Source organism: Perna viridis, chromosome 4 (genome assembly GCF_037379345.1).
Source record: "Perna viridis isolate PV_CMFRI_1.1 ecotype Kerala chromosome 4, ASM3737934v1, whole genome shotgun sequence".
NCBI classification, from domain to species: domain Eukaryota; kingdom Metazoa; phylum Mollusca; class Bivalvia; order Mytilida; family Mytilidae; genus Perna; species Perna viridis.
In genome coordinates, this window is record NC_142448.1 from 29724865 (window position 1) to 29746907 (window position 22043).

The following is a 22043-nucleotide window of genomic DNA, read 5'->3' on the forward strand; positions in this document are numbered from 1 at the left end:
TTGTAGTGGTATTTATTCGATGTGGATCCTGAGCTCGAGGAAAGTAACATCATTTAGCCAGATCCTTTGATATCAGTTTCCGCTTTATAGATGACGTATTATCTTTAAACAAATTATTTTAACAATTCTAAAAACTCGTTTCCGGTTTATATATTGAATACAGAATGGATTTGATATCTAAACCGGAAACGAATATCAAACGAATATCGAACAGAAAAAGACAACCTTTGGATATTCATTTGATATTCATTTAGAGTTTACATTCTTAAAGGTAGCCAGAAATGAGCATCAAACGAATATCAATTGGTAAAATTTTACCGTTTGATATTCAGTTTGATATTGAAAAGTTTGAATGTCGAATATCGAACATCGAATATCCAACGTACTTGATCTCGGTGATTTTATACATTGCATCTAACCGCAAGGAACTTGGAGAGATAGGATACTACATACACTGTAAAGCCAATCATATCTTGACCTACGCTTAGAGATCGATGGAAAGGGAACCAAACTATACGACAAATGCGATTATTTTTTTCATTCCGTATTAGCAACTTTTCTTTCATCTGTGGCAACATCCTTTCTGCACCTGCTTATGGAGTTTTCTTATCACAACTAATACGTTTTGAGAGCTTGTCGTAACTACACAGATTTTTTGTTCCGCGCTAGATTTCTTTCAATTAGGCTTTTGGAACAGGGTTATGTTGTTACAAGATTGAAATCATCACTACAAAAGTTCTATGGTCGTTCTCATAAACTCGTGGATCGTTACCGTGTATCCATCTGTAACATGAGAACCGATTTGTTCAACGGGTCAGTTTTTCTTTCCTCTTTCGTCTACCTCGGACTTTTAATGAGCGAATCGGTGGGTGTCTCTAGAAAAGGAGAATATGCTTATCCTACCGCTGTACCTTGTCCATACTCTCAGTTTCAGTGGAGTCTGAAATGCTCATTTACTTGTGTTTCTTTGTACATACTATTTTTGTTATTTTTATGATCTTTGTTGAGTGTGTCTGTTTTCTCTGTATGGCCTTTGTTTATGATTTCCGCCAGAATCTTGGTTTCCTTAATTTCTTTGTGTACTAATGATAGTTCTGATGTGTTCAGTTCAGTTCCGTATAGGAAGTGTATAAATAGATTTGGTGTGTTTCAGTACAAGTGATTATAGAAAGTGTACACTGGTCCTTTTGCCAACCATCTTGCATCTTCAGGATGCACAAAATATACTTATAAAATAAGTATTTATAAATAAATAAGATTCGGGAAGAACAATAGAAATGGTTATCAATCGGACCATTTATCACTCCTTTATTGTCATTTTTTTTTCGCATTTATATGGGTGTACAAACAGATTTGTCAAAGAAGCAGAGTTAGTGTTTATAGGAATACCAGTATATAGTGGAAACTGACAAGACAAAAAACAGTTTCAGTGGAGGAATATCAGGACCTGACTTCCAAATAAATGATGCAATAAGTAAGAAAACAATGAACAATTTAACTTTTAATGATATCTGTCCTTATAAATATTAAAATAACATCTGAAATAATCGGGCAGGTTGCATTACAAAGTAGTCTTATCACAAACAAATAAAATAAACATGTGCATGCAAGTGAAAGGAAAATTATAATCATGTGCCTACACATGGCAATAAGTTTAAGCTATAATAATTATTGAACACATCTAAACTATTTTCTCAAGCAATCTAGATTTGTGCAGTCAGTAGAATGGTACCATACTATTTTTTTATGAAAATATGACCAGCAGCTATGTGTTAGAAGTCTTACCAAGCAAAATAGCAAAAAAAAACCCTCCTGTGCAGTCATTTTAACCTAAAAACTAACATTAAAAAGTAAACACATTGAAATCAAAGGTCTTAATTTATATATATCAACATTACATGCTACATACAGCAATAGCTGCCAAAACCAAACCCTGAATAACTGAAAACCTTCTAAAACTAGACATGTTATAAAGTCCCTTCACATCAATCTAAGCATATTTTAATCTTGATAACCTCAACATCTGTCCAAACCAAACAAATTTTACAGTCCAAAAGATGTTCAGTTTTAGACAGGTTTTACGGTATAAAAATAAAATGCTTCACAGAAAGCAGCTTAATATAACTGCAGAAGTTGTACCTTGAACAGTTCGGGCATGTATGGATACACCACACAAGCTTGATACAGCTTTGAATTTTGACTTTGACACATGGTAAGAATTTGACCAGCCTTATAGGCCCATTATTACTATAAAAGTTCCAGTCAAAACCTCCAAAATCAATCCAAATCTTCTTTAGGGGATGTGATGGCATTTTGTGGTGCTGTTTCAAAGAGTTTAATTCTGGAAAATGAAAATGCATTTTTTTGGTCCTTTTTTAGTCACCTTCATGTTCAAATCTTTAAAACCCTTAAAATCCATCTGAGTCTGACCTCTGTGGTAAACAGTATTGTGGAACAATATCATAGACATATATGTGCTTTTACTGGAGTTATATTATTTATGTCTATGAAATGGTTGTTTCTGGCCATTAACTCCGAAACAGTTTTTGCCATAACCCCTCTTGCCTGAATATAGCCGAGATATTGCTGCTCGGGCGTTAAACCCCAACAATCAATCAATCATTGCCATAATCCTCAAAATCAATATAAATCTACAATTTTTCATTTAAACCTGGTTAATAAATTTCAAAACATTCATCCATTTAATATTCAAGTAATCTGACAAAAACCAAGTGTCTACAGTCGATGATATGTATGACAACAACAATAGCACTATACCATTACACAAAACATCAAGTAATCGAACAAAATCCATATGAAATTCAAAACTGCATATATGAAAATTAAAAATGTATAAAATGGAACAATAACTCAAGCCAACTACTGCTTATAAAAGGTTTAATACATACAATACTAAATAAATGATAAACTGTTAAGGACACCTATTAGATTAAAATCATATTCAAAATTCTCAACATCATATAAACATGATTTTATAAACAACTGGCTCTAAAGAACCTGAATCACTCACCTGGGAAAATCAAAATTGAGACACAACTTGAAAAAGTTCACAATGATGCTGGTTGATGATAATTTAACTTATCTGGACAACATGTAAAAAGGATGTTTGCAAGGTAAGAAGTAATGTACAATAAATAATAAACAGCAGTAAAATCCTGTATGTCTTGTGAGAAATTCATTTCTTCATTTGTTCTGCTGTGCTTTACTTGTGCACAAAGACAAAATTTCTCAACACTCATGAAAGAAATCTTCACTAGGGACTTGTGTGAGAACAACTTCATCTGCATTGCTTTATAGTTGTCATTTTATTACGTATCATAAAAAACCTCTGCATGTAATATACAAGTGATGTTCCTTGAGAATCGAATTTCTATGAGCTGTTGAATATTCATAGAAGTTAAAAATATGAGTCTTGGACCAAGACAGATCAATTAAACACTCTTCTAACAGCGTTATCTATCCTGAATTTTCAGATGATTTGATTGGACAACTGAAAGGTCACCAAAAAAAATAACCTGTAAGTAATGCCCGTTGATCCTTAAACATAGTAAGTTTGGAGTTTGATTCTGATCAGTTTAAAGAATGAATGTGCATGTTATTTTTACACAATTCAGAAGAGTGAAAAAAAATTCCTATCAGTTATAGAAAATGTTCATATATCACAAAAATACAAAATACAGACTATTGCAATAATAAAAATTTAATGTATGTGGTAATACAAATGGATCTTTTTCCTTTTTTTTTTGAACAATTACACCATCATAACTTACTGATACTAAAAGTGAATAGCACACAGAAGAAACAGAAAAAAAATATAATTAAAATTCTCATATAAAACTACTACACAGATAGAGAATACTTTCAGAAAGTCAATTCAAAACACTGTAGGACCTCATCAAACATGTATTTCATCATCCTGCCAAAACAGGGGAGTGAGATGACGTTCACTCTCTCTGGCATATATACACTGTTTTTGGAGGATATATATCGTAAACTTTATTAAATAAAGACAATAATTTAGTTCTGTGAACTATATAACCATGAGACAAATACCTGTATCACCAAGGAGATTAAATCTCCAATATCTATAATAAAAATAAATAACATATAAATTCATTAATTATGTGAACACATAATACATGGATGTTTAATGTCACATTAAAAAAAAAACTATGGTATAAATATAATTCATGACTTGTTGGCATACCTTGCCCAAATTTTATCTGAGGAGTCAAGACGTATAAAATGGTTTACTGCATTTATATTATTATGCACAAATAACAAATCTGACTACTTTACATTCAAGGTAATATATATATTTAATAATAGGTACTACAGCAAGTAAAATCAATATTAAGTGTCAGTCCCTGTAAGAGTCAGGCAGTTGTTCAAACATGGTATGAAAAAACCCATCATTTTGATAATGTAATTTGACTATTTGCACCATCAGAATCAAGTTAAAAAGACAATATTTTCCCTATCATGTTGGTAAATTGAGTTATAATTTCATTGAAATGCACTGAAAATGTACATTTCAAGGGCAGATAACTATGTCAAAAATCTCATTTTTCTAACATTCTATTGAAAATTTCTGAGTAAGGCCAGTGATGCAGAGATTAAACAGTGTTATTTTCGAATAGAGAAAGTATCCTTGAGTGATATTACATTGTTAGATCGGTGGATTTTTTTACATGCATGTTTTAGATTTTTTTCCATTTTGCCTGATTCTTACAAATACTTACACTATGTGTGATAGAATTTGTTTTCCTTTGGTTGAATGATCATTCCCTGATAAAATGTCTTGGGCACTGGTAGTTAACTTGTCAACTGAGAAGAAAATTTAAAACTTTTATTATTCCATGGGAAATTAAATTAAGTGTCTGTCTCTGTAAGAATCAGGCAGTGGGTGAAATATGGTATGAAAAATCCCACCATTTTGAAAGTGTAATTTAACTACTTGCAACATCAGAATCAAGCTAAAAGGACAAGGTTTTCCATATCACTTTGGTAAATTGAGTTATTATTTCATTGAAATGCACTGAAAATGAACTACCTCTGACAAAAAACCTCATTTTTCTATCATTCTATTAAAAAAATTCTCAACAAATCCAGTGGTACAGGGATCATATAGTGTTTTTTTTCAAATAGAGAAATCATCCTTCAGTGAAATTATGTTATCAGATTGGCAGGTTTTGACATGCATGTTTCTGATTTTTTTTCCATTTTGCCTGACTCTTACAAATACTTACACTTAATTTTAATTGAAAGTCCAAATCTTGATTGTTCAATTAGCTACCTACAACAGGTCATCAGGTTATAATCATTCAATCAAGTTAACTATTTTACTCACTATAAGTGCATATTTCATTACAATATTTAAACTAAGACTACCCTCTGAAGGCACTCACTAAGAACTTGTTTTCTACATATAAAATAAAAACAAAAAACATTTGACTTAGGAAATTCCACAAATGAAACTTCATACATCGCATTCTCAAAATTTCAGACAGTTCTAAAAAGTAGTTGAATCTGTTTAATTTTCTTCAAAAGGTGGACGAAGGGAAATGAAAGTTTAAAATAAAAACTATCATTTGTATTTCAGAATGCCATTCTGTGAGCTACTGCAGCCTGAGCATACCCCATTATCCCCAAAATCTACTGCAAAAGGTTAAAAAATTCAATCATTTGTTTAACTTGGACCACACAAGTGACAGACTTGACTTCATTCAGTCCTGTAATAGAACCCCCACTTATGTTGCATGTTAAATATCATGTGACAATAATTTGTAATTCTTGAGCAAAATGGAATGAAAATATTTGTTGCAGATGAACAGATAAAATAGTTTACCCCTCTCCTTCCAGCAATTATTAACAGGTCCAGTCTTATAACAACATCTTCTTGGAACAAAAAATAATATGCTAAAGTAAAGTTTCTTACACTGGTATAAGGGACCATTCTATGAATAGCCCTATTTTGTTATGGGACTAAGTTAATGGACTTTAAAACTTAGTATTAATTATAGTGAGCTAAAATTGAATGATCTACAATTTATAAAATCAATACTTCATACAAACCAATGTTTAAATAACTTTTAACCAAACCTTACACACATTAACAAACAAGAAAACACACAAGCATTCATGCTAAGTTTCATCACGGTTTATTCTTTCAGTCTTAACAGCTGTCCTGAGGTTGTCTGTATACTGTAAAATACATAATATAAAGTTAGGCTGTATATGGTAAAGTACATATTACCACAAAATAAAGACATTAAATCCTGATAAGTAACAGTATGAAAGATTCCAAAAGGAGTTTCAGAATACCCTACCCACCAAATTCTTTACCACTAAACATTGTATACACTTAAGATTATTTGATCTTTTTCAATAAGAACTGTTAAAGTCAGAATATTTTTTTAAATCCCTACCTACATACACTTTTTTTTCAAAAGTGTAAACGGAAACACACAATTATATATTATTTTTTTGCCTTATATTTATGGAATTTTTATTGAAAATAGAATAGTCAGATACAGCTTTTCTACAACTAAATCAAGATTCCCTGAATGATGATGGTTCTAAATTTATAGAATCTCTTTCAGCTGGGATTTTTTGTCAATACCAAAGATAACAGGATATATGAATATTAGAACACTTTGAGTATAACTTGGGCAACATCTAAATTTCATATCAGTGTACTACTGAAAGTACTAGGCAACCATACAAATCCGTTATAATTGAATATCTTCAGTTTAAGAACATACCTGTGTATAAGATCAGCACCAATTATATCCTGGATGTGGTATGTAAGACCTAATCTACACATCTTAGGTAATTTCCTTTGTTCTAGATCCTTTAATTACAGAGAACATACTCATAATTTGTAATAATTAATATTTCCAATGGTATTACAGCTTACTACTATATTACATAGTATCTATGTACATGTATTGACATACAAATTGATGGCAAGCCCGTGTGAGCTGAGATGAACTGTTGTAAATTTTTGTAAGTATTTTTTATTTAAAATCTGAATTAGTTCAAAATTGAATAAATTTGTAAAAGAATGCACTGTAACCATTAAAGCATATGGAGAAATCTAAAATATCCATAATATGCAATTTATTGCATTAATATCAGAGAATATTGTCCTGAGCAGATATTATTTTGCACAAGCTACCAATGCATGACGGACTGCTGGCCCTTAAAGTGATATAGGTGTCTTGGGTTGATATGACATGCAATACAGACTTTTAAATGTAATATTTAGTACATAGCTCAGTAATTCTGCTTGAGAAAATTTAGAAAGTGTCAATATTTGCCATGTACTAAGTATGAACCAAGTTTAATAAAGAATCATTACAATATGTTGATTTTAAAATGTACACAAGGAAATTACAGAATAAGAAATGGACAGTAGCATTACAATATGTCTGTTGAACTTCCATTATTAAAAGATGCATAAGGTTTAAATTGTACTAATGGTCACTTGCCTAAAAAATACTTGAGACAAATTTTAATTTTGATTTAAATATAATGAAACCTGTCTGAACCAAACCTTGAAAGTTTCAAAACCTGTCTAAACAAGACACTTTTAAAAGTTTCTTTCAGTTAAAATGTAATTTGAACCTTGGTACCAAAAATACCAGTCTGGTCTAAACCCAACCAATAAAGTCAAAAAGTGATTTGGTTTAGACAAGTTTCCCAGCAGGATCATCCTCTATGTATTACTTACATTTTTAAGTATCTCTTTATACTTGCTCTTTTTAATCATTGTAAGTATGGCTTTCCTTCCTCTTACTAAACTTTTCATAAACATGCCTGTATTAGGTACTGCTAACCAGAAACTTCCAACAGTTCTCACTGTTAAAACACAGGCTTTGACTAGTAGCCTAAAGTTGATGGAAAAAATGTTAAAACTATATCTAACTATTTACTTAAAATTCAATGTTAAAAATTTGTAATTAATAAAGGGGATGAAGCATCAGCGTTGTTCTATAAATAGAATCAGAAACACAAATGGTTCAAAATGGTTCTGTGGGAAACAGCGTACTGAATTTGATAGCGATTGTTTTAACTTTAAATGCTGGCGTAGGTCACCTACATGCAACAATGTCCTTAAAACAGAAATTTTCGTAAATTTAGAATTAATTAATTATTGCAATTTTAAAAAAATTTCTGCATAAGTAATGCTATTTTTTGCAATATCAAAAGCATCACAATATATTTTTCATTCTACAGTATTAATGGGAAAAATATCACTCACAAGAAACTTGATTTTCCATTCTTTATCTTGAACTTGAAAAATATAGTCAAGTTGATTTAAAAAAAAATGGGTTTAAGTTTACTACAATTTTATTTCTACTCACGTAATATCATCATCTTTAAAGTTATACTCGTTAATGAGGGTATCCTGGTTAATGAACACATCAGAACATCTCTTCACTATATTATTTACAAATTTATCTGGAATAAAAAAATTCTTACACTGTATACTGCTATAAAATTATTTCCTCAACAAAGCATGTGTAAAAGGATTTCAAAATGAGACAGAATGATGTTTGTTTGGTCTTTACTCATAGAGTTATGTTTAGAGGTGATCCATAAATAACATATCCACATCCACATGAACAATTAATAAGATAACCACATAGACACAGAAAACTTTTTTTCAACAGTCTTTATAGTTTAGCTTCTTATTGTTAAAGACACTTTTTCATGGAAACGCAAGTCACATGCTCGTAATTCTATTTCTTGATTGGCCAAATACTGATAACTTAGAGGCATTTGAAAAAAAACTGCCTTGAAAATTGAAATATTGTTTCATGTTTTATTATTTTTTTTAATGAAATGTAGAAAATTATTAGTAAAAAGAACAAATTTTACTGTGTTAGAAATTCTTGTTTTAAAGATAGTACTGTTACTCGTTTTAAAGTGTGAGGCCCTATTGCCAACTCGAGATGTGTATTATTTGTTAAGCTGTTTACAGAAGTTGTTCCTACAGATGTACCTGCCACAGTTTTAGGTATTGAGAATTCTGCCATTACTCTGGTTACATGGCACCGGTAATCTTCAGTATAAACCACAGCACATTCATCTAAGTCAGACCCTAGTTTAAATATTTTGATCAAATTTCTATTCTTCATATCATTCTGCAAAATAAAATACACAAGGAAGTTTAATATAAGCTGTTTTTTCTCCTCCATCTCTGCAGGAAGAATTACCAATGCTGAAAAGTCAATAAAAGATTGAGTCATGAGGTTCAAGAGGCAATGCAATACAAAGTAAGCAGTCAAAATATCACTTCATATTGAAAAGAACTGTGAATAAAATAATTCAATTGATTAAGAAAGAAGATTCTGACAATCTTTTGTGATTGTTGTTTTATAGTAGAATACACTCAGTAATAATTCTCCACTAAGGAATAAGCTACATGTTTCATATATCATTTCATCACCTCCATACTTAACTTTTGCATAACATATACCTATATTGTATTGAATTTCTATTCAATAGCAACAACTTTATAATAGAGTAAAGTGCATGTACACTCATCACACTAATGTTACAATAACTGTGAAAGTACTATTATTCATTGGGGTACCAATTTTCATGGTTTTCATGGGTAGGTTAAACCAGGAAATTTAGTTCCCAACGAAAAGGAAATTTCCACTGATGTGTGTACTGGAAACCTCAAAACCATGAATTCATGAATCCATAAATTTGTGTTTCTTTCCTTATTCTCGAAAACTGGGTTTCCACTAATTAATGGCACTCCTAGATGTTTCACCAAGTAGACTTTAAAAATAAGGAACCCTAGAAGTTTAGAATTTTCTCCAATCCAAGAGAGATTACTGTAAACCTACTAATTTTTGCTATTTTCACTGTGGAAAGAAAATTGTGAAATTAATCTTTAACACTATATAATGCTAAACATTTTTTTTGAAACTGCAAAAATTGATACCCACCAATATGTCCACTTGAGAAAATCCATGAAAATTATCAACTGCTAACATATAATTCATTTACAGTATGTTATGAAAGTAACATTCCCGCAAGACAACTTAATATGCCGACTTCCAATTTGATAAATTTTAGGTCTAGAGTAACAGTAAATGAGATTGCGAGAATACATGAAAAGTTTGGAATCATATATGTTTCAGTCGATGGTCTAGCAAGCATCTTTAAATCTATGGTACATTTTACCATAGAGAGTGGAGAAATAGTGTAAATTAAAAATAGGCTAAAAAAGAATTAAATTCATGCAGGAGGTGATATCATATCCAACTGTTTTACATTTCTGAAGTTTTTTACAGACTTTATGGGAGAAATCAATCATGATCAAAAGGTTAAAAGGTCATATGAAGTTTTAATCACATGCTTAGAATGGGAGAAAAATGGTTTAAATTACAAACTACAATGGCCTAAAGCCTTCAATAAGTGGCTATCTGTATATACAATACCAGTAATTCTGTTCAGATTTTGACAATTTTAACTTAGCTATTCCCTCAACCAATTTAGCATGGCACTGCACCATGCTGCCATCATCATGTGCCCAAAGAGGCCAAAAGTCACTTAAATCTTGGGATTAATCATAACCTTTTGAATTGTATTTGTATTTAATCATCCTTCCCAAATGTGTTGGCACACATTCATGAATCATGAAAATTTTATACCATAACATTTTGACGAATGTTTAATGCTGGTTTTGTAATATATAGCCCTAGTGTCAAGGTGAAGTGCTCTCAAATTTATTACTTAACGATAAAGTTTCCCTCAATATTCAACCATATATAGCATGACTGATGACTGATTTCTAAGGAAAACACTAATATTACGTACCAATTCTTTATCTACTACAGTTTTACTTGGATTAAGACTATAGAGTTGGTGTTTCAGGACCATTGGAGGTAAGCGTTGTTCAAACTTGTCAGATGGAAACAAGTTTTTAAAATACAATAAAGATAATTCTGTGCCTGTGGGGACTCTGGTTTCTGAAAATTAAAGTAATCACTGACAAATATTTTTGTATTTCAAAATGCAGTACCAACAAATATAATCCCCCTAAAAACCAAAAACAATACAACATAAACAAAACTGAAGTAATAAAAAAGCTTAAGCCATATATTAACAATGCACAGATGTTAAACTTGAAATTCAAACATTCAAATTCCATAAATGAGGATAATAAAGTACCTTCATCATTGGTAGTTTCTGTTCGAGATAATTTTTGAGATTCTGTACACAACTTCTTCTTCCTATAGAACTCAGGCATTAGAGTCCTTTTTCTACTCATACCTGCAAAAAATTGTAAAATGACAATTTTAACAAAAGTAATACAGGATATTTATGGTATTTTAAAAAGGATTTTTTCAATGATCTTTCATGATCAACTAGATTAACTAGATTAAAATCTGGAGAACAAAGCATCCCTACATGTCTGAAGTAATAAGATGATAAAATAGCCATCTAATGGCATTTCAGAATCCTTAAATTCTACCAGGGCCTTACTCTGGACATGCTGGGGACCATTCTCTTTTCCGAACATTCTGGCAATTCCAGATCTAAGAGATGTAGATGTAGCAAGGTGACACTTCAAAGGCAACTTTGGTTAAAGTATGTAAAACTCTGAAAGCTTATTTAAAATCTATTGCAGCTTTGGTAATGCACCTCAGTGTTTACAGATTATATGACTCATCCACAGACTAGTGTTAAAGAGCTACTTAAAAGAACAAGAAAAAGAGTAGCAGAAAGGCAACTGAAACAGGAAATCTTGGTAAGATGGCAAATACATCACAGGAAGTTTAAACAAAATACTAAAATACGTAATGACCTTAGGATTTATATTTATCGTACAGTTACATACTTAAAACACTTAATTATGTTAAGCCAGGAAAAAGTACTTTTTACACCAAGTTTTCAGTTAGTTGGAAATTACATGGGCGCTGACATGTTAGAACAAACAAATCTAAAGTAACGCTCCGTTTGATTGGTTCATTCGATTTCTGAGAATGACCAGGATTGGATACTGTGGTCACTTCCTGTTCTATTCTTATACTTTCACTTTCGTTTTAACTTTTTCAACTTAAGAATGAAAAGAACATATGCAGACGAAAACAGCGATGTTTCTAATATTAATAATGATGCACCGGTTTGTCATTCTTTCAAAACATGCCAGAGGCACAGATTTGACAGGAACCCACCTGCATTAAGGAAACCAAAAGAGATTGGATGTTATTCTGTAGACAAGAATAGATGCTTCAAACATGATAAATCTACCATGAAATACTTCATAAATCCAAAAAACCCAGAACATGTCAAGTTTGACTTGACAGATGGATATAAGAAAATGATAAGAAAAGATGAAACTAAAAAAGAATTCATTGACAATATATTACACTGGATTGTGTTGAATAAAGAGAAGTTTCAACTTCAAACTCCTGGAAAAAATCAACAAGATTCTGTTCATAGGCAAGCTTCAGCTATCTGTTAATAATCTACTAATATACATAGTACAGAAGCCCAAATATAATATTATACTGGAGTCTGAATTTATAAGAGACATTTTTGAATTTAGTAAGAATTTACAATCATGACTTGTGTAGCTTCCAAAAAGAATAATATAATCTTAGAGCATAGGTGGATCCAAGGCCGCCCTTATCAATTTACAAAAATAAAAATACAGTATTTTTGTGTGTAAATGCATGCATTTAAATATTTTATCAAGGATCTTTTTTTGGGGGGGAGATGATTCTATATGCTTTGCCAATGAAGGGCGAAGCTTAGTTTTTTGTACTCAAATTACATTTAACTTATTGATAATGCACCGTTATGTTGTTAGATTGTTGATGTCTTTACCAACGAGAATATGAGAGATTTCCTAAAATGCATAGATGATATGCATCTGTTAAAAGTTCAATCACAGCCTTACTGCATACAAAACTTCTGAAAGAAAGGTTTAATTGAGCTATTCTTAATTTGATGGAGGACCTGTATATGTTTGTAGGATGTCGCTGATGCTTTGTCCTATAATCTTGATGGAAAGATTATTGTTCAAAATCAAATATCTCAGGACAGACTCAATTTAATCTTATTATGTTCTAAATTCACTTTGTTCAAACGAACATAAAGTATTTATGTACTCAACCAATGCCCTTTTTTGACCACTGTATGCATATTTGAGCACATTCAAATATCCATACCTGAAAACTTCTATTGGCATAAATAAAAACAACTAAAGTTTGATACTGAGAGGCGCAATGACCACTTCTAAATGTAATTAACAATATTCTACATTTTTGTACATTGTATATATATATCAGATATCATGAGATATAATAATGTCCATTATGCACAAAAATAAACAAAACTGGCCCAACACTATCTACAAAATAAAGAAAAATATGTGTAAGACCCAAATATTCATGAACACAATATACATTCTTCATTATTGAAAATTAAACTTCAAATAAACACATCTCTAGTGGTTACTGCCCAATCCTCGATAATTAAATATCTGCACAATTTCTTTTAAATACCCGGCACGAAAACCGATTTACTGTTCAAAAAATTCCTCTACATCCGCTCATAATTTTTTTTCTTTTCATTGGGTTTTGATGTAGATATTGTTCTAAAATTTTTAAAATATCTTGTCTTTTTTAACCATGTAGTACCTTTTTTGTTTTTATGTACTTCATAAGAGATAGTTATATTGCATTTAGGATATTTTTTTGGAGGTTCTTCTGCTAAGGTTAGTTGAAAGTAACTTCATAGTAACTTATCTTCAGATATATTTATGCTTTAACAATATGTAATTTAATTTCATTATAGAGACCTGTTCACTGATTTCATATGCTGGCGTGGTCTGTTAACAAAACTTTTATGCACACCATATGAAAATAGAGAAGACTGGTTAATAGCAATAACAAAATTTAACAATACAATATATATGTGTGAATTTGAAACAGAACAGAGGAAAAAAAATAAAGCTGAGATGACAGAAAGACAGACTGAGATGAGTTGTTGGGGATGGAAGTTTGAACAGTATTTAACAGCAGGTAAGATAGATCTTATCATTTTAAAAAATAAAAATAATATATGTTGTGAAGTGGCTTAAATTAAACGTAAATTAATGTTAAAATTAAAGTGAACAATAGCCATGTTTAAAAGGTAAAAGGAACAAAATACTAATAAAACATAAATAAAACATAAAACTTTGAAAGAAAATGTTAAAAGTTTAATATTTATTTATGTTTTATTTATATTTTATTTGTATTAAGCTCTCTCTTAAAAAAATAAACCTTTTTTCCTGGTTACGTTACTTGTTGGAAATACTATTTTGCTATACGATACAAATGTCAGGAGATGTTGGTCATTAATGTATTACCATGCATTGTATTACTTTTTTGTTGGGCCTTTCTAGAAAAGCAGAGGATGCTTACCCTATCAGTGCACCATGCTCTCAGTTTAAAATGGAGTCCGAGTTGCTCATTTACTTTTGTTACTTTGTATGTATTATTTTGTCTATTTATTTTCTTTGTTGTGTGTTTCTGTTTTCAATGTCTGGTCTTTGTCTCTGGATTACATTCTTTTGATTTCCGCTAGAATCTTGGTTACCTTCATTACTCTTAGTTTGCCTTATTGGTAATACTGGTTACTTGAAAAGTAACTTTCTGAGTCCAACTCATGAGAGTGATTTCATATTTTACCTGGAGAACAATGAATAACAACAATAATTTTGATTAGAGTGACTTTTCTTATTGTTACTTGAAGTAGAAAGTTTAGAATTGAATTTTTAATTCTTTCCTTTTCAATTTAAATGATTATTGCTGTTTTCATGGTTGAGGACACCTCCAAATTGTACATATTAGATATGTTGACAGCACCAAGGAGGAAAACAACTGAATTAAATTGCCTTCTTTTCAACTCATTTATTGTCTCAAGTTAGAAAAAAAAATGTTTTTCATTAATTCTTAGATTTATTTAACTAAACTAAAATTATGTTGAAAAATTGCTTTGAAATTCCACTATAACCATGACAATGAGTTCAAAATAGGAAAAAAATTAGTGTCTTAATTTTGTTTAGTTTTCAAATAAAAAAAGGCTTTTATGAAATTTTTTTATCGAGTAACAGTGAGAAAAAATAACTTGTATTATAATGTTAATTTGTGCCTTTAGTTATTTTTTGTTATCTTCTGAGTAATTCTTAATTCCTACTACATTTATAAATAATCATAGTCACTGCCTAATAACTCATTGAATAATAGTTATTTGTGTTGAATATGATGCTACTTGCTAATTTCTATTAACCCAGTGGTGCATTTGCAGATAAACCTGACAGAAAACCAGTCACTGAAGACCCAGTAAATAATAACGAGGAATATGCTACAGTTGTGAGGACCCGATTAGAATCTCATTCATTAGGTAGCTATCATACTGAATGACTGTTTGTGTCTATCCACCTTGTGCTTTGTAAGCAAACCTTCAGCAAAATTGTTCAATAGTCGTTTTTCACATTTACGGAATGCAAGCCATTTTAGAAAGTTTTTCAAAGGGATGTTACCTACCAGCACAAGACAACTTGGTTGGCAGTCTCATTGTGGAAAAGAAGAACAGTAAACATTTTCTTTGAAACTTAAACTGTTAACACTTCAGTAAGTAGTTTTAAAATTGGAGATTTGTTTATTCAGGTATGTTGCTGATCAGTTTGAATGATAGATATGCACAGATTTTCCTTCATTAAGGAGTGGTTTAAATTATTTTCCGGTGGTTAAAAAGTCACATGTTTTTTTAATCACCAACTTAGAATGGAAGAAATCCTTAATTTATGCTTACTCTCTTTTGTCATAATGCACATAAAAGATTTTAAACATTCCTACTTTTCAGTGTTCTCAGGAGAAGTTGATGCACTTGATTCTGGTAGGAACATGAATGAGTGTAGCTACATAGAATTTAAAACTAGCAGAGAGATTGACAACCAAAGACAACAGCAAAATTTTCAAAGGTATTCAAGACTCAGGTTTTTCTTTAAGTCAAAGATATGTAACTACCATTTGAAACATATTTTACCCTGCTGTATTTTTTAAAAGTTTTGGTTAAGCTTACTTATGTATTTTGTTGTGCTTAAACTTATTAAACAACCTTAACTTGTTTAAACAAAACCCCTTTAAAATCTGCTTGGTTTAGATAGGTGCTTGGTTTACCAAAGTTCAAAACTCATTAGAATTGATGTTAAGGGACTTTGAAAAGTCTAGACAGGTTTTCAGATTAGTCAGGGTTCAGTATAGACAGGTTTTCAGATTAGTTAGGATTCAATTTAAACAGATTTTCAGATTATTCAGGGTTCAGTTTAGACAGGTTTTACTGTCTAAATTTGCTCAATATACTCTACTAGATTTAAAAGGGAGAGGATTGTGATCACACCTAAGTACTTTAACCCCACCACATTTTTTTGTGCCTGTCCCTAGTCAGAAATTTCTGGGCTTTATATGTCTTGTTTTGTTTTCACTTTCAGTGTACTTTTATGTTGTTTGAGTATAATGGGGAGCTATTTTGCTGTACCTGTGTACAATGTTTTTTTTTTGCGCGCCAGTTGCAGCCTGTCCTGTGGTGTGGGGGTTTCCTTGTCTTTCATTGAAGACTCATAGGTGGCCTTGACCTGACATTTTTCATGATGATGGGGTTGTTGTCTGTTTATTCACCATATCCATTCTGTGTAACCTCCTAAATGAAAATCGTCACTCTTTACCTCCAGCTGTGGAGTAGGAAGAAGTGTACATTGTTGTCGTACATTTTTTTTAAAGGTTTAAATTGATAAAATGGTGGGCACAAAGCTATTTAGTTGGTATTCCTAGAATAATTTGTGGCTATAGAGATGATGATGGTATAGTTCACAGATTAGAAACATTCAAAACATTAAACATTCCAGGACAAGTACAGGTTGGTATTTTTCACTTAAAAGATTATGTAGGATTAAAAAGTGAGGGGCAGATCCAGGATTTCAAGTAAGGGGGAGTAAATGGAATTAAAGGTTGGAGGAAGTGAGGCCAAAAAATATGGGTAGAATTTTCAAAACATCAAGATTAACTGCAAAATTTTGTTTTCAAATAATTTGGGGGGTCTAGAACGGGTCTGCTCTACTAATAATTTATGAATCTGCACCTGGTTGAAAGTTTAGTTGGATCAATAAAACATTAAAGATTTCATTATGCATCTGAAACATTGTTAAGGTAAAATTGGCAAGGTCTATTAAAGTAAATATGTCTTCTCATTCATTTATTGACTATAGCTTATAATATTTGGACAATCTATTAAGCATTTTGGCAAGAACCTACACCTTCCATGAATCAAGAAATACAATTGAACAAATAATTGAATTTGTTAGTTACAAAGTGTACAAATTAATTGCACCTATCAACACTAAAATAACCTACCAGTTTCAATTGGCAGTGTGTGGCTACTACATTTAAAGTAACAAAAGTTATGCAATAAATTTGTTATTAATTTAGCTAAATAATTTTTCTAAGACAAATAAGAGTATATTCTATTTTTTTGGGCCAGCTGCAGCCTGCCAAGTGGCTTGATGTTTTCTTCATGGTTCATTGAAGACCCATGGGTGGCCTTGAGCTGACATTTTTCATCCTGGTGGAATTATTGTCTCTATGACATATTCACAATATCCATTTTCCTTATATTAAAAGAACATTTAGATCAATTATATACTTGATTTTTCCAATTGTCAACTAGAGTCATACAATGACTAGTTAGGTGCCTAGTATAATTGAGTTGTCTCCCCTATTATTTATAAGCACTTATAAAAAGTTTTTTTTTTCTATAATCATGAAAATTTTACTTTAAATCCATTTTAGATTAAACTTTTGGGTAATTTGTGATAACAGTTTGTATTTGTTGTAGGAGCTTCGCGATCCCTGGAAACCAAACGTAATGTTAAACTTTTTAGACCAGTTACTTACTTTTATCAAGTCACATGTCAAAGAGAATAACCCAAGGTAAGGTATTTGTTTATATATTTATTGTACAGTCAATATATACAAATATATGACCAATTTTTCCTGAAAAGATACAACATTTAATTTTTAGGGAAGCCTATATTTAATATTGTTTCAATTAGGCCATTCAGTAGTTATTTTTTGTTTCACAGGTCTTTCCATACCTCATAAATGTGAATCATTATTGTTACAAAGTTGCATTCAAATGTCTTTCTTTTCTTATTTATGGTATTTAGATAGATTGTTTCTTTAAAACATTAATTTAAGTGTACATTAACATCAAGACTGTCTGTTTTCATCAGAACATGTAAGGTAGTTTAATGAAATAGCTCTATGAAAAAGTATTTAACACTTGTGTATTCTCTGTTCAAGACTATTATCAAGATAAAGGGGAAAAAACAGGATAAAAATGGAAAATAGGATGTCCAAATATTAAAAATAAGCCAAATTTGGAAAAGCAAGTGAAAAAAAAAGAAAAAAAAAACATTTATTTAAAAAAAAAAATTTTGAACTTGCTCAATACCATATTTTTTTGTTCAGTTGGAGTGTGGGAATAAACATCTTGTCAACTATGAATTTTTTTTGTTTGTGTCTGTACCACAACAAAATTCTTGAAAACAGTGTCATATATATTCTATACAATTATTGCAGAGCTGCCATAATTGTTCAAGTACATTCCACTGTAGATATTTTAAGAATTTCCCACTCAGCTTGTGAGCTACATGTACTCTTCATCTTGATTTTCTCCTCAGAATTTAATGAAAGTTGATATGACTGTTCCTTAGGCAAAAGCATTAGAAATTTTTATCCAAAAAAACACATGGTTGCTTTACAAAAATAGAATGTTGCTAATCAAACCAGGTGAGCTGTTCAGGCTCTTTAGAGCCTATAGTTTACTAAGCTCTGAAGTTTATATGACAAGGGACGATACTTTATGATATAATGAAATTGTTTAACTATCTATGTTCCAAGAACCTTGAATTCTTGTTTTTTCCTACTAATAATTAATGAAAAAATTTAATTTGGAAGGATAACTTTAAATCCCCTCTTTGCAAATCTGTTTCTGAATTACTTTTTTAACCTTTTTTTTTTTTTTGGTGTTATGAAAGAGATAACCCTTTGATGCCCTTTGTTCAAAGTGTTAATTGTCACACTGAAATGAATATGTTTACTTTACATTGTGTTGATAATTAAGAGTCGAAAACATCATAACAAAGTATGAAAGATGCTTGACAAGGAATAAATGTTTGTAATGGGTTATTGATGTGAATTATATGATCAGATTTCCGTTAAAACCATCATCCATTGAAATAAGTAATGTTGAAATGACCTACTTTCATGAAACTTGGTATGGTGCATAGTTCTGATAACAAAACAAACAAGATCAGATTGATTACCAATGTTTTATTGATGTTTCTAAGGTGGTATAATTTATTGAACAATCAGAAGTATCCTACACTTCCTAATGACAACAGACAGTCTTGATGGAGTCCTTTCCTGATATCAGTGCCTTAAAGCATGAATCTATCTAAATACCATGAATAGGAAAAGCAAGATAATGAAATGCATTGTGCATGAAATTGGTGCTAATGATTTTACTGTAACAGAAATCAAACCTATAGGATCAACAAGGAGATTTAATCTTGAAACATTGGCTTATGTAGATTATGTTTGGACAGTTTTTTTTTATACCAAGGCTAGTAATCTCTTAGTGATCCAATTATACACATCATTTAATATACATTGTCTCCTAACAGGGAAATGTAACCTCAGTTTGGTATACTTATTGCATTGATTTTATTATTCAGCTGACTGCATTACCTTGAATAGTGAAACCTATTAAACCAAACTTATTTTAAAAGTGTATTGTTAAGACAGGTGTGAGGTTTATCAATGTTAAAAATACATTAAAATAGAAAAACCCACTCCTGAATACTTTGAAAAAACCTATCTGAACCCACCCTGATTACTCTGAAAACCTATCTGAATCTACCCTGAATAGTCTGAAAACCCATCTTAATTTACTTCTAAATGCTCTAAATGCCTGTCTTAACCCACTCCTGAATACTCTGAAAACCTATCTGAACCTACCCTGAATAGTCTGAAAACTCATCTTAATCTACCCCCGGATGCTCTAAATGCCTGTCTTAACCCACTCCTGAATACTCTGAAAACCTGTCTGAACCCATCCTATTGCAGTTTGTTACAATAGTACTTTGTGCTGAATTCGTTATAGGTGGGTTGAGACAGGTTTTCAGAGTATTCAGGGGTGTGTTTAGACAAGTTTTTAGGGTATCTAGGGTGGGTTTTGATAGGTTTTCAGAGTATTCAGGGCCGGTTTAGACAAGTTGTTAGGGTATCTAGGGTGGGTTTTGACAGGTTTTGAGAGTATTTAGGTGGGTTTAAAAGGTTTTCAGGATATTTAGTGTGGGTTTAGACAAGTTTGCAGAGTATTCAGGGATTGACATTGGTCATTGTCACAGCCTTTTCTTTAACTTAAAAGTTGTGCCATCTAAAGTGGTTAAATGTGTTTCAAAGTATGTTATATTTATAGAACAGTTTTCTTGATGGATTGGCGACCAGGAAATGATATACGGTTACAAAAAATAGGTACCAGTTCTGAGCACCAGTTCCTGCCTGACTGGTACATTAACCCAAACACATCAGAGGTGGAAGGGAGCAGTGAGAAAAAACCAAAACTAGAAACCAGATGACAGCAACAGACCTTTTGTATTTGAGAAAGGATACTATAATACAAGAAAGATCTACTGATACATAATAATTATGAGATGTTAGATCTCCTCTGACTTGAATAGACTGATAAAGTTCACTTTAGAAAGAAAGTGTGGGATCAGTTTTTTAAATCCAAATCTACAAAGCAATTTTATTGTAATTAAAAACTCATACATTTATTAGAAAAGATTTGTTAGTTATCTTTATAAGTTTGGATTCATACATTAAAAACAAAGTCTTTACCTTCTTCACTAATATCTCAACATTCTTTAGAACATTGACTTCTAACAGTAGTTAAGATAGGCTACTTGTACAATAGCTGATAACTTCTCATTTGTTGAAGGAGTGCTTTACTCATGTTTTAAAATAAGGTTACTGATTTTGTTGTACCAGTATGTTTCCTTAAAAATGAAATGCATTACCCTGTCTTACTTGTTTGAACAGTGTATGCTCCTGTTTTATAGTTGTACACTTGTCTCTCATTCAGATTGTTCATATCTTTGCAACACACTGTTTTCTATGCTTGTAGGTATTGAGCTGGTATTCTGTTTGTACTGTAATTGGTTACACACTATGTACTCTATAACAATATTAACAATGTCAGAAACCAGTACTATGTCCAACTCTAAATCTTAGTCCAAATGTCAAGTACATTGTTGTCCCTCCTATTAAAGGTTTGACATTTGTGGTGGAGGGCATATGTGGCTACACATCTAGTTCTGTTTGACATTTGTGGCAGAGGGATTTGTGGCTACACGTCTAGTTCTGTTTGACATTTGTGGTGGAGGGCATCTGTGACTACACATTTAATTCTGTTTGACATTTGTGGTGGAAGGCATCTGTGGCTATACATTTAGTTCTGTTTGACATGATGTGTGGTGGAGGGCATTTGTGGATACACATCTAGTTCTGTTTGACATTTGTATCGGGGCATTTATGACTACACATCTAGTTCTGTTTGACATTTGTAGAGGGGCATTCATGACTACACATCAAGTTCTGTTTGACATTAATTGTGGTGGCATTCATGGCAACACATTCAGTATTGTTTGACAATGCCTTCACCAGTTTATTTTAGTATAGGAAAATGCTACAACCCAACAACCATACTACAACTGTACCTTAAATTAAAGGTCAATGTTCAGATCATATGTACACAATAAGCTATGAAAAGTATATCAGTTACCAATATTGACTTTAGTCTGTATTGAACTGAAGTTTTATACAATATGCTGCCATCAGCATTAATGTAATGACAATTCATTTCATATCTGAGATGAA

General features: G+C 31.4%; 2 protein-coding genes across 2 annotated transcripts; one reads left to right on the forward strand and one right to left on the reverse strand.

Annotated features, from left to right (window-relative positions):
• Positions 1–3749: 3749 nt before the first annotated feature.
• Positions 3750–12003, reverse strand: LOC148619679 (winged helix repair factor 1-like). Its single transcript, XM_088579842.1, has 8 exons — positions 11888–12003; positions 11218–11319; positions 10864–11015; positions 9032–9173; positions 8391–8487; positions 7757–7913; positions 6786–6874; positions 3750–6225 (listed from the first exon to the last, which is right to left on the reverse strand). Exons 2-8 carry the CDS (start codon positions 11315–11317, stop codon positions 6183–6185), a joined length of 780 nt encoding a protein of 259 aa, XP_088435968.1. The 5' UTR covers positions 11318–11319; positions 11888–12003; the 3' UTR covers positions 3750–6182.
• A 64-nt stretch (positions 12004–12067) lies between these two features.
• LOC148619680 (decapping and exoribonuclease protein-like) lies at positions 12068–21009 on the forward strand. Its single transcript, XM_088579841.1, has 7 exons — positions 12068–12492; positions 13852–14078; positions 15349–15444; positions 15907–16024; positions 16824–16959; positions 17935–18029; positions 20584–21009. The coding sequence occupies exons 1-7, from the start codon at positions 12113–12115 to the stop codon at positions 20741–20743; spliced, it is 1212 nt and encodes a 403-aa protein (XP_088435967.1). The 5' UTR covers positions 12068–12112; the 3' UTR covers positions 20744–21009.
• The last annotated feature ends 1034 nt before the right edge of the window (positions 21010–22043 follow it).